Source organism: Telmatherina bonti (assembly GCF_933228915.1).
Source record: "Telmatherina bonti genome assembly, chromosome: 5".
NCBI lineage: Eukaryota > Metazoa > Chordata > Actinopteri > Atheriniformes > Telmatherinidae > Telmatherina > Telmatherina bonti.
This window is the reverse complement of record NC_136623.1, coordinates 6147937-6159587: the sequence shown is the minus strand read 5'-3', so window position 1 is coordinate 6159587 and position 11651 is coordinate 6147937. Positions and strand designations below refer to the sequence as shown.

The 11651-nt window shown below is 47.4% G+C and overlaps 1 protein-coding gene across 1 annotated transcript; it reads right to left on the bottom strand.

Annotated features, from left to right (window-relative positions):
- Positions 1 to 547: 547 nt before the first annotated feature.
- Positions 548 to 10779, bottom strand: hjv (hemojuvelin BMP co-receptor). The gene is made up of 4 exons (XM_079240620.1): positions 10646 to 10779; positions 2536 to 2756; positions 1875 to 2386; positions 548 to 1651 (listed from the first exon to the last, which is right to left on the bottom strand). The coding sequence occupies exons 2-4, from the start codon at positions 2621 to 2623 to the stop codon at positions 1022 to 1024; spliced, it is 1230 nt and encodes a 409-aa protein (XP_079096746.1). The 5' UTR covers positions 2624 to 2756; positions 10646 to 10779; the 3' UTR covers positions 548 to 1021.
- Positions 10780 to 11651: the final 872 nt, after the last annotated feature.

Below are 11651 nucleotides of genomic sequence, written 5' to 3'. Positions count from 1 at the left end.
GACTGGCTCCTGGTGTGGATGGATCCCAAGGTGTCATTTCCACACATCCTCACCAAGTCAAAATTTTATCACTAAATTTTTTACGTTTCTACGTTTTTACGTTTATACCTGCGTTCAGTTAAAGAGACAGTATTCAGGGAATGATGTTAATCGGGGAATGTGGGGGGGTGGGGGGATGGTTGCTCTCTGTCCTTGTGTGTGTATGAATGTGTCTAAAGAGCTTGTGTCTTTGTTTTTAAATGTCTTGTTATCTACTGTTTGTTTTAATCCTTATAACAACCCCATGTCTCTGTGCGAAGACTCATAACTCATCCAAAGAAGAATCTACTTTCTTTTAAAAACTGTCGACTTTTTACACCATTTCAACAAGGTGTACTACTGCACAGCTGTGTGGAAGACGATGACGTCACCATCACTGACAATATGTTTTATTAACCAGACATTTTTACTATATTTGGTCCACCTTCTTTTCTTTATATAAACCAGCCTGTAGAATCTAAACCTCTGAATCCCAGTTAGCTGCAGACGGGACGTTTCCATGGAAATGTGATGTTTTAGCCTCAGTTGTCAGATTCTGAGGCTGAAACACACACACACACACACACACACACACACACACACACACACACACACACACACACACACACACACACACACACACACACTGTTTCCATGTTTCCACACGTCTTCCTGCTACTATCTACCTGCTGTCCTCACTGCAGCACCTCCACCTCAGCTGCATCCCAAACGTCTTCCTGGCTTTATTCCAGCCATAGAGGATCATTATTTTCCTGCTTTTCTCATCACTTGTTGATCTTTGGCTGCTCCTGATTGGACGTTACCGTCAGTTTAAGCTCTCTGATTGGTGGAAAGTCTGACAGGAAGTGTCTTCATCATCATGTCCAGGTGAAAATAGAGGTCTCTTAGCAACATGGTAGTGATGGTGATGAAGATGTGATAAATAATGGTGGATTTACCATCTAGAGTCTCTGAATAAACACTACATGTTGTGTCTGGATCTTCAGGCTCTGCCCATTGTTCCCAGCATGCCCAGCATGCCCAGCAGTAGAGTGAGATGTGGAACTGTTCGGCCTGCATCAGCACCAGGTATCAGGTGGACCCCATCTCTGTCAGAAATCATGTTTTGAGCATCCTGAAGCGCGCTGATGGCAGCTATGCTGGAGTTCAGGTCCCCACTGGTGATCAGGTCGAACACACAGGCCTGGTAGTATACGTCTCGAGCAGGAAGCAGCGCTGCGCAGTGCGCCTCTGCGTTGATGGCTGCCTGCTGATGGCTGGATTCTGGCAGCGGGGGCTGGAGCATGTTGATCCTCTGGGAGGCGGGGCAACCCCACACACAGAGCTGCAGGTCCTGCTCTGGCCCGAAGGCCTCCACAATGCCGCGAGGGGAAAGCACTGACAGGCCGAGTGAGCGGCCAGTCTGACGGACCACCACCAGCGTTCCGATGTGACCCGCTCGGATCTCCGCGTGCCGGCCGGGGTTCTGAGTCCGCACCATCAGGCTGCGATGACCTCGCCGCTCACCACTCCACACCGAGCCATCGGTGAACGCAGCGGGAACGTTGTCCAGCTCTGCCTGGTACATCTGCTGGTCGATACACTGGCGCCAGTTCTTAAAGATGATGGTGATCTGACAGGAAACAGAAGCGATCAAACAGGACTTATGACTCATGTTGCTCTGTTCTGGAGGCCCTTCAACATTCACGCTAACTTCGGCAAAAATCTAAACATGCATGATTTTGTCATGTTGGAGGAAGCATGAAACGCCCAGAAAGACCCACAACATGCAGACAGAACGCCTTAATCTGGTTCAAACTGCAACTGGAAGGCGTTCCAGTCCTCCTTTAGCTTACCTTGGTGACCACTGTGGGGTACGTCCCACCGCTTGTTGGTGAGCTGGTGGCCTGGATGTACAGGTACTCGTTGTCGATGAGAGGCCACGCCCCCTGCACCGTGCACGTCTGAAAGTCGTTGTTGAAAGTTCGAACGTGCGGGTCTCCGAACACGCCGCAGTGCAGGTACTCTGGCGTCCGCCCCTCCCTGCTGAAGAAGCTCCTCTCATAGAGGCAGGAGTCTCCTGACAGCGTGCCCTGAGGCAGGGGGCGTGGTTTGGCAGTGGGCCCCGCACGGGGGCAGTGGTGCTGGATCAGCAGGTCTTCGATGCCCTGAACTGCAGAGTGGTAGACGAGGTCACCTCGACATGCCCGTGCCATCTTCTTAGTGCACGTGGCGTAGGAGCGCAGGGCGCTACAGTAACCAGCGTTAACCGAAGCACCTCCTGCTGTGCCGCCGCTGCTGCCGCCCAGGTCCATCGTCGCTGACACAAAGTCAGAGTTACACTTCAGGATTTGACAGGAAGCTGTGACTGAGGAGAGACGGGAAACCTGCAGCTGATGAGGTCATCGTCGTGATGCAACGAAGCTGACTTCAAATATCAGGTCAAAATCTTTCAAAACGCTGCGGGTTAGCACATCAGCTTGGAGCAGGCTGGTGTGTGTGTGTGTGTGTGTTTACCTTCAGGTAAACTGAGCTGAATTAGCAGCAGAGCCAGGCAGATGCTGCGTTTCCATGGTAACAACGGTGGGGCGGCCTGAAACGCCATCACCAGGTTGACATATTGAAAGACAACAGACGTGTTTTAGTCCACCTGTCACCTGCCAGGCCACCTGCTGGGTCACCTGGTGGGCCACCTGCTGGGTCACGGACCACCTCCACTCTGCTCATCCACAGGGTTTCTGGACAGAATGTGACAACAGGTGGTTTGAGAGGTGTTAACCTGGATCAACCAATCAGAGGAGGGGTCACAGGTAACCCCTTCCTGCAACTTAACCATAGTTCACACATTGGACCGCATGACCAACCAGGTTCTTCTCATCCCTGCTTTGGTCTTTGGGTTTCCAAACAAATGTTCTTTTAGTTGTAAAATGAACATAAAATTTAGCTAAACAAGGTGGTCTGCGTGGTACTGATAGATTAATAATCAATGTCCTCTTTCTGACGACACTCAAAACAGTCCTTTTTTTAAAAAAAAAAAAAAGAAGTTTATTTATTCATATTTTGTGTACTTTTGTCGATTATGGTCAAAATATAAACTTCCATTTTCCACGTAAGGGTTCATCGAGACGTTTCTCAGAGATATTTCCAGATTCTTCAATCAACGGATCCATTTAGCAACTGTTCAGTTCAAGGGACTCAGAAGTGGGCGGCTGTAGCTCAGCAGGAAGAGCAGTTGTCTTACAACTGAAAGTTGGGAGATTGATTCCAAGCCTCCCCTGACTATGTGGCAAAGTGTCCCTGGGCAAGACACTAAAAAGCCCAAGTTGCCCCCACAGTGTGCTGATTGGGATATGAGTAAGAGCGTCAGTCACTTTGAGTAAAAGCATCTGTTAAAATGACTGTAGAAAAGTGTTGTCATCTGAAATCCTATTTTGGCACCTTGGCATAACACTGAAGAATCAGTCACTAAAAAGCTTACTGAGATAACTGATTGGTATTTTCCATCCATTTTCTACCACTTATCCGGGGTCGGGTCGCGGGGGCAGCAGCCTAAGCAGGGAAGCCCAGACTTCCCTCTCCCCAGCCACATTTTGCCAACTCTGCGGGGGGGATCCCGAGGCGTTCCCAGGCCAGCCGAGAGATATAATCCCTCTAGTGTGTCCTGGGTCTTCCCCGGGGTCTCCTACCAGAGGGACGTGCCTGGAACACCTCACCAGGGAGGTCCAGGAGGCATCCTGACCAGATGCCCGAGCCACCTCAACTGGTTCCTCTCGATGCGGAGGAGCAGCGGCTCTACTCTGATCTCCTCCCGGATGACCAAGATCCTCACCCTATCTCTAAGGGTGAGCCCGGCCACCCTGCAGAGGAAAGTCATTTCAGCCGTCTGTATATGAGATCTCCTTCTTTCGTCACGACCCACAGCTCATGACCATAGATGAGGGTAGGAACGTAGATCGACTGATAAATCGAGAGCTTCACCTTCTGGCTCAGCTCCTTCTTCACCACGACAGACCGGCGCAGAGTCCGCATTACTGCAGATGCCGCACCGATCCGTCTGTCGATCCCGCGCTCCATCCTTCCCTCACTCATGAACAAGACCCCGAGATATTTAAACTCCTCCACTTGAGGCAGGACCTGACTCCCGACCCGGAGAGGGCAATCCACACTATTCCGGCTGAGGATCATGGTCTCAGATTTGGAGGTGCTGATTCCCATCCCAGCCGCTTCACACTCGGCAGCGAATCACTCAAGCGAGAGCTGGAGATCACGACCAGATGAAGCCAACAGGACCACGTCATCTGCAAAAAGCAGGGACCCAATCCTGAGGCCACCAAGCCGGATCCCCTCAACACCTCGGCTGCACCTAGAAATTTTGTCCATATAAGTTATGAACAAAATCGGCGATAAAGGGCAGCCTTGGTGGAGTCCAACCCTCACCGGAAACGAATCCGACTTACTACCGGCAATGTGGACCAAGCTCTGACACCATCGTACAGGGACCGGACAGCTCGTACAAGGGGGTCCGCTACCCCATACTCCCAGAGTACCCCCCCCCTCCAGGGGACACGGTCGAATGCCTTCTCCAGGTCCACAAAGCACATGTAGACTGGTTGGGCAAACTCCCATGCCCCCTCCAGGACCCCAAAGAGGGTATAGAGCTGGTCCACTGTTCCGCGACCAGGACGAAAACCACACTGCTCCTCCTCAATCCGGGATTTGACTATCCGGCGGACCCTCCTCTCCAGGACCCCCGAATAGACCTTACCAGGGAGGCTGAGGAGTGCGATTCCCCTGTAATTGGAACACACCCTCCAGTCCCCCCTTCTTGAAAAGAAGTTGTTTCTTCATGATAAATACTTAGCATGTTGCAGTAAGGGCAGGTTGTTCTGAACTGGAGGACATAAGGTCATCTGGAACAACAGGATGGTTAAATAAGAACATATAAACATTCCCAGAATGATGTTTGTTTTTGACATTTGGAATTGTAATGCTGAGTTCTGGTCTGATTCTTACATCAAAGTCACTGCAGGTTTGGACTCATAGACTCCATGGTACGACAAAGATAGCTCATCGTTTCTGTGTAGTTACCTCCTGTACTGCTGTGGTCAGCACTGACATGTTTCCCACTCTGTGTTGTAACGTGGACTCTCATCTGTTTGCTATCTTTTCATTTCTGAGTAAATATCAGGAGGGAGAGGGGGCGGAGCTTATAGTGAGACTGGTAAAATGTAACAAACATGACACAAAATCAGCAGGATAAAAAAAAGAATCAAAATGCAGAAATAAGTGAATTAAGGATTAAAAATGATTGTAATCAAATAAAACTGCAGCAAGAAAAAGAAAGAATAAAATCTGGAAATTTATTGGAAGCCAGTCAGTCTCTTCATGTTTTCACGTATTTTTGATGATTGTTGCGACTGAACACTTGTGAAATGTGATGATTGTTTTTTCTGAAATTTGCGCGCTGCCAGAGTATCAGTAGGATGATCTCAATGTTCAACTTATTGTTCTTATTGTTCTTTCGTGATGAGAATCTCCCGTTCCACCTCATCACCATGAGAATCTCCCGTTCCACCACATCACCATGAGAATCTCCCGTTCCACCTCATCACCATGAGAATCTCCCGTTCCACCTCATCACCATGAGAATCTCCCGTTCCACCACATCACCATGAGAATCTCCCGTTCCACCTCATCACCATGAGAATCTCCCGTTCCACCACATCGTGATGAGAATCTCCCGTTCCACCTCATCACCATGAGAATCTCCCGTTTCACCACATCGTGATGAGAACCTCCCGTTCCACCTCATCACCATGAGAATCACCCGTTCCACCTCATCACCATGAGAATCACCCGTTCCACCTCATCACCATGAGAATCTCCCGTTCCACCTCATCACCATGAGAATCTCCCGTTCCACCACATCACCATGAGAATCTCCCGTTCCACGTCATCATGATGAGAATCTCCCGTTCCACCTCATCACCATGAGAATCTCCCGTTCCACCTCATCATGATGAGAATCTCCCGTTCCACCTCATCACCATGAGAATCTCTTGTTCCACCACATCACCATGAGAATCTCCCGTTCCACGTCATCATGATGAGAATCTCCCGTTCCACCTCATCACCATGAGAATCTCCCGTTCCACCTCATCACCATGAGAATCTCCCGTTCCACCTCATCATGATGAGAATCTCCTGTTCCACCTCATCACCATGAGAATCTCCTGTTCCACCACATCACCATGAGAATCTCCCGTTCCACCTCATCACCATGAGAATCTCCCGTTCCACCTCATCACCATGAGAATCTCCCGTTCCACCTCATCATGATGAGAATCTCCCGTTCCACCTCATCACCATGAGAATCTCCCGTTCCACCTCATCACCATGAGAATCTCCCGTTCCACCTCATCACCATGAGAATCACCCGTTCCACCTCATCACCATGAGAATCTCCCGTTCCACCTCATCACCATGAGAATCTCCTGTTCCACCTCATCACCATGAGAATCTCCCGTTCCACCTCATCACCATGAGAATCTCCCGTTCCACCACATCACCATGAGAATCTCCCGTTCCACCTCATCATGATGAGAATCTCCCGTTCCACCTCATCACCATGAGAATCTCCCGTTCCACCTCATCATGATGAGAATCTCCCGTTCCACCTCATCACCATGAGAATCTCCTGTTCCACCACATCACCATGAGAATCTCCCGTTCCACGTCATCATGATGAGAATCTCCCGTTCCACCTCATCACCATGAGAATCTCCCGTTCCACCTCATCACCATGAGAATCTCCCGTTCCACCTCATCATGATGAGAATCTCCCGTTCCACCTCATCACCATGAGAATCTCCTGTTCCACCTCATCACCATGAGAATCTCCCGTTCCACCTCATCATGATGAGAATCTCCCGTTCCACCTCATCACCATGAGAATCTCCCGTTCCACCTCATCATGATGAGAATCTCCCGTTCCACCTCATCACCATGAGAATCTCCCGTTCCACCTCATCATGATGAGAATCTCCCGTTCCACCTCATCACCATGAGAATCTCCCGTTCCACCTCATCATGATGAGAATCTCCCGTTCCACCTCATCACCATGAGAATCTCCCGTTCCACCTCATCATGATGAGAATCTCCCGTTCCACCTCATCACCATGAGAATCTCCCGTTCCACCTCATCACCATGAGAATCTCCCGTTCCACCTCATCATGATGAGAATCTCCCGTTCCACCTCATCACCATGAGAATCTCCCGTTCCACCTCATCACCATGAGAATCTCCCGTTCCACCACATCACCATGAGAATCTCCCGTTCCACCTCATCACCATAAGAATCTCCCGTTCCACCTCATCACCATAAGAATCTCCCGTTCCACCTCATCACCATGAGAATCTCCCGTTGCACCACATCACCATGAGAATCTCCCGTTCCACCTCATCATGATGAAAATCTCCCGTTCCACCTCATCACCATGAGAATCTCCCGTTCCACCTCATCATGATGAAAATCTCCCGTTCCACGTCATCATGATGAGAATCTCCCGTTCCACCTCATCACCATGAGAATCTCCCGTTCCACCACATCACCATGAGAATCTCCCGTTCCACCTCATCACCATGAGAATCTCCCGTTCCACCTCATCACCATGAGAATCACCCGTTCCACCTCATCACCATGAGAATCTCCCGTTCCACCTCATCATGATGAAAATCTCCCGTTCCACCTCATCACCATGAGAATCTCCCGTTCCACCTCATCACCATGAGAATCTCCCGTTCCACCTCATCACCATGAGAATCTCCCGTTCCACCTCATCATGATGAGAATCACCCGTTCCACCTCATCACCATGAGAATCTCCCGTTCCACCTCATCACCATGAGAATCACCCGTTCCACCTCATCACCATGAGAATCTCCCGTTCCACCTCATCATGATGAGAATCTCCCGTTCCACCTCATCACCATGAGAATCTCCCGTTCCACCTCATCACCATGAGAATCTCCCGTTCCACCTCATCACCATGAGAATCTCCCGTTCCACCTCATCACCATGAGAATCTCCCGTTCCACCTCATCCCAAAGCTGCTCTGCTGGATGTAGATCTGGTGACTGTGGAGGCCGTTGGAGGACAATGAGCTCATCGTCATGGTGGAGGCGATGTGAGCTTTTTGACATGCTGCTTTTTTCTGAAATCTGAAAGTGACGTCTAACTTTTGAACAGTTTTCATTTTGACAGACTGCAGTCAGCTGATATTCAGTGGATTTTAACAGGTGGGAAGTAAAAGCTAAATTTAACCTGCAGTTGCCTCCCAGAATTCCTCTTATAAATACACTCATATGTGATTTCTGACAGTGTTTCAGGTTTGCTGTAAAACTAAAGAAATTTATGTTTTAATCTGATTTTAATTCGAAAACTGCATCAATTCAGATTAACTCCCATTCTCTGAACTGTTTAATCAAAAATATATGAAGTTAGAGGCATAAAGGACCTTTTGTTTTCAATGCAAAACTTTTAAAAGTTTTATACACAGCTTTACTCTGGTGTCAACTGTTAACAGTTATTTCACATTTTGAATTAAATATAAATCATTTTAAAACTTCCCATTGAAAATTAATGTCTTAATTGATCAAAATAAATCTAATTCCACACTGAAATTTCTACAGTGTATATTCAATTGTAAGCAGAAAAAATGTTTGTGATAATAAAGTGACTGAGTCTGAGTGAGATGTTATTTAAATACAAAGTGAAGAACTGATTTTGTACCAGAAGGTTTGGTCAGTTTATTTATTCTCAAATTTCACCTCAAAGAAAAAAAAAAAACATAAAAGATCCTTCTCATAAAAAAGAAAAGCAAAAAATGATGATCTTAAAATTTTTTTTATTTAGTTAGTTTTTTATTTCTAAAGCAGCATCAGTTCCAGTTTATACATGTTCCATGAAACATCTCTAACCTCCAGTAAACAGATTGATGTAATTAGTCGTTTAAATGGTTGAGCAGCGTGTTGCACATGTAGACACAAAAATAAACTTCATAAAACCAGGAAGAAAACAAAACAATCAGAAGACAATAAACTCACACGGGGTTCAAAGTTAAATCATGTTATGATGCTGCTCCGGTTCTGGTCCTGATGGAGGTTTTCCTCCCTGGTTCTGGTCCTGATGGAGGTTTTCCTCCCTGCTTCTGGTCCAGATGGAGGTTTTCCTTCCTGGTTCTGGTCCTGATGGAGGTTTTCCTCCCTGCTTCTGGTCCAGATGGAGGTTTTCCTTCCTGGTTCTGGTCCTGATGGAGGTTTTCCTCCCTGGTTCTGGTCCTGATGGAGGTTTTCCTCCCTGGTTCTGGTCCTGATGGAGGTTTTCCTTCCTGGTTCTGTTCCTGATGGAGGTTTTCCTTCCTGGTTCTGGTCCTGATGGAGGTTTTCCTCCCTGGTTCTGGTCCTGATGGAGGTTTTCCTTCCTGGTTCTGTTCCTGATGGAGGTTTTCCTTCCTGGTTCTGGTCCTGTTGGAGGTTTTCCTTCCTGGTTCTGGTCCTGATGGAGGTTTTCCTTCCTGGTTCTGTTCCTGATGGAGGTTTTCCTTCCTGGTTCTGGTCCTGATGGAGGTTTTCCTCCCTGGTTCTGGTCCTGATAGAGGTTTTCCTTCCTGGTTCTGGTCCTGATGGAGGTTTTCCTTCCTGGTTCTGGTCCTGATGGAGGTTTTCCTTCCTGGTTCTGGTCCTGATGGAGGTTTTCCTTCCTGGTTCTGGTCCTGATGGAGGTTTTCCCTCCTGGTTCTGGTCCTGATGGAGGTTTTCCCTCCTGGTTCTGGTCCTGATGGAGGTTTTCCTTCCTGGTTCTGGTCCTGATGGAGGTTTTCCTTCCTGGTTCTGGTCCTGATGGAGGTTTTCCATCCTGGTTCTGGTCCTGATGGAGGTTTTCCTTCCTGGTTCTGGTCCAGATGGAGGTTTTCCTTCCTGGTTCTGGTCCTGATGGAGGTTTTCCATCCTGGTTCTGGTCCTGATGGAGGTTTTCCTTCCTGGTTCTGGTCCTGATGGAGGTTTTCCTTCCTGGTTCTGGTTCTGATGGAGGTTTTCCTTCCTGGTTCTTTCCTGATGGAGGTTTTCCTGATTTATATGAACTGGTTTCTATAAACCCAGTTATGATAAACTGGGCTGATGTGGATCACATGGTGGTTTAAACTGGGTGATAACAGGACTAGATGAATCAGACTGAGTCTATAAAGGCGCTTTGAGATGAATTAATGCTGAATGAATAAAGATAAATAAAATTAAACTCCTCTGTGTAAATGCTAACGTCAGCTTTAGCATGCTAAAGGTTAGCATGGATCTCCAGATGCTAATTTAGCTTCATGAGTTGTTTTCTTCAGGGATTGTTGCTCCACTCAGGTTGCAAAGTCTTATTTTCCTTTAAACCAGTTATAAAACGTGTCCTAAGACCTGATGGTGGACCTGGGTTTTCACTAGTTGTGTATTTATCAACTAAAGATATAAAATTAGTAAAAAGACAACAGAAATGTAGAAAGTTCTCTTCATCATCCGGTCTGAAACATTCCAGTTTCTCATTTATTACACGTAAACGTTGTGTTTATTTTAGTCTCCTACCTTCAGCTGGTCCAGAGTCCGTCCATGTGCTCGTCACCCAGAGACCCAAGGCTCCGAGTCCTCCACCGGGACCGGGTGAGTCCAGAACTCCTCTCAGGTCCAGCACTGGGTTCTGGTCTGAGGCTGGTCTGGGTTCACAGCTGACTGGGAGCTTCAGGCGTTTCTAAATAAGTCACAGCAACCACCTGCTGCATGACAACTGCCTCACACACACACACACACACACACACACACACACACACACACGCTGTGCAACAGTTTATTTTAGTTTCAGACCTCCAGGAAGTCAGACTCCATGTAAAACCTGCAGGTCAGGTTTAGTTTCAGGTCTTCGGGACATCCTGCAGGTCCATCTCACAGCTGGACTCTTCTGGTCTGAATGGTTCCGTCTGATTCACCGTTTTATTCGATAAGTTTTATTCTGAATGCAAAAAGCAGAAAGGTGATTGGCTGGATCGATCGGATCATTCAGAACCCCCTGAAGCAAAGCAGACATCTAAAATATTTATTTATTTATTTATTTATTTAAATTAGGACAATGCATATTCATCAACACATCGGCAAAAGCTTCAACGTAAATATGCTGGAGTTAGCACAAAGCTAATTTACATCCGTAGTTCTAAGGCAGGAAAGAACAGATAACACGTAGTCCCAACACAAGAAAACAAAAAAACAATACAGACATTACATCATAACAATAGACAACAATAGACAAATCTCACAGAGTTTAAGAGGCCCCAAGAAAAAAAAAAAAACCTAGTGTGAGCATGCTTGGTTGGTTTTCAGCCAGTGTTTCAGAGCTGTTTTAAAGGCTGAATACGTGCCACAGTTCCTGACATGGGCTGGCAGTGTGTTCCAGGTTTGTGAGCCTCTGATTGACCCCACCATTTGACCAAATTTTGTCCTACGCCGCTGTACGTTACAGTCTCCTCTGGTCGATGCTCTGGTATTTGGCCGATCACTAGGTTTTTTACCTATAAAATCCATTAAGGGAGGAGGAGCAAGT

Coding starts and splice junctions, on each gene's coding strand:
- hjv (XM_079240620.1), bottom strand. CDS start 2,623: ATGGCGTTTCAGGCCGCCCCACCGTTGTTACCATGGAAACGCAGCATC. Junction 2,387..2,535: donor TCAGCTCAGTTTACCTGAAG/GTAAACACACAC, acceptor GTCTCTCCTCAG/TCACAGCTTCCTGTCAAATC. Junction 1,652..1,874: donor ACCCCACAGTGGTCACCAAG/GTAAGCTAAAGG, acceptor GTTTCCTGTCAG/ATCACCATCATCTTTAAGAA.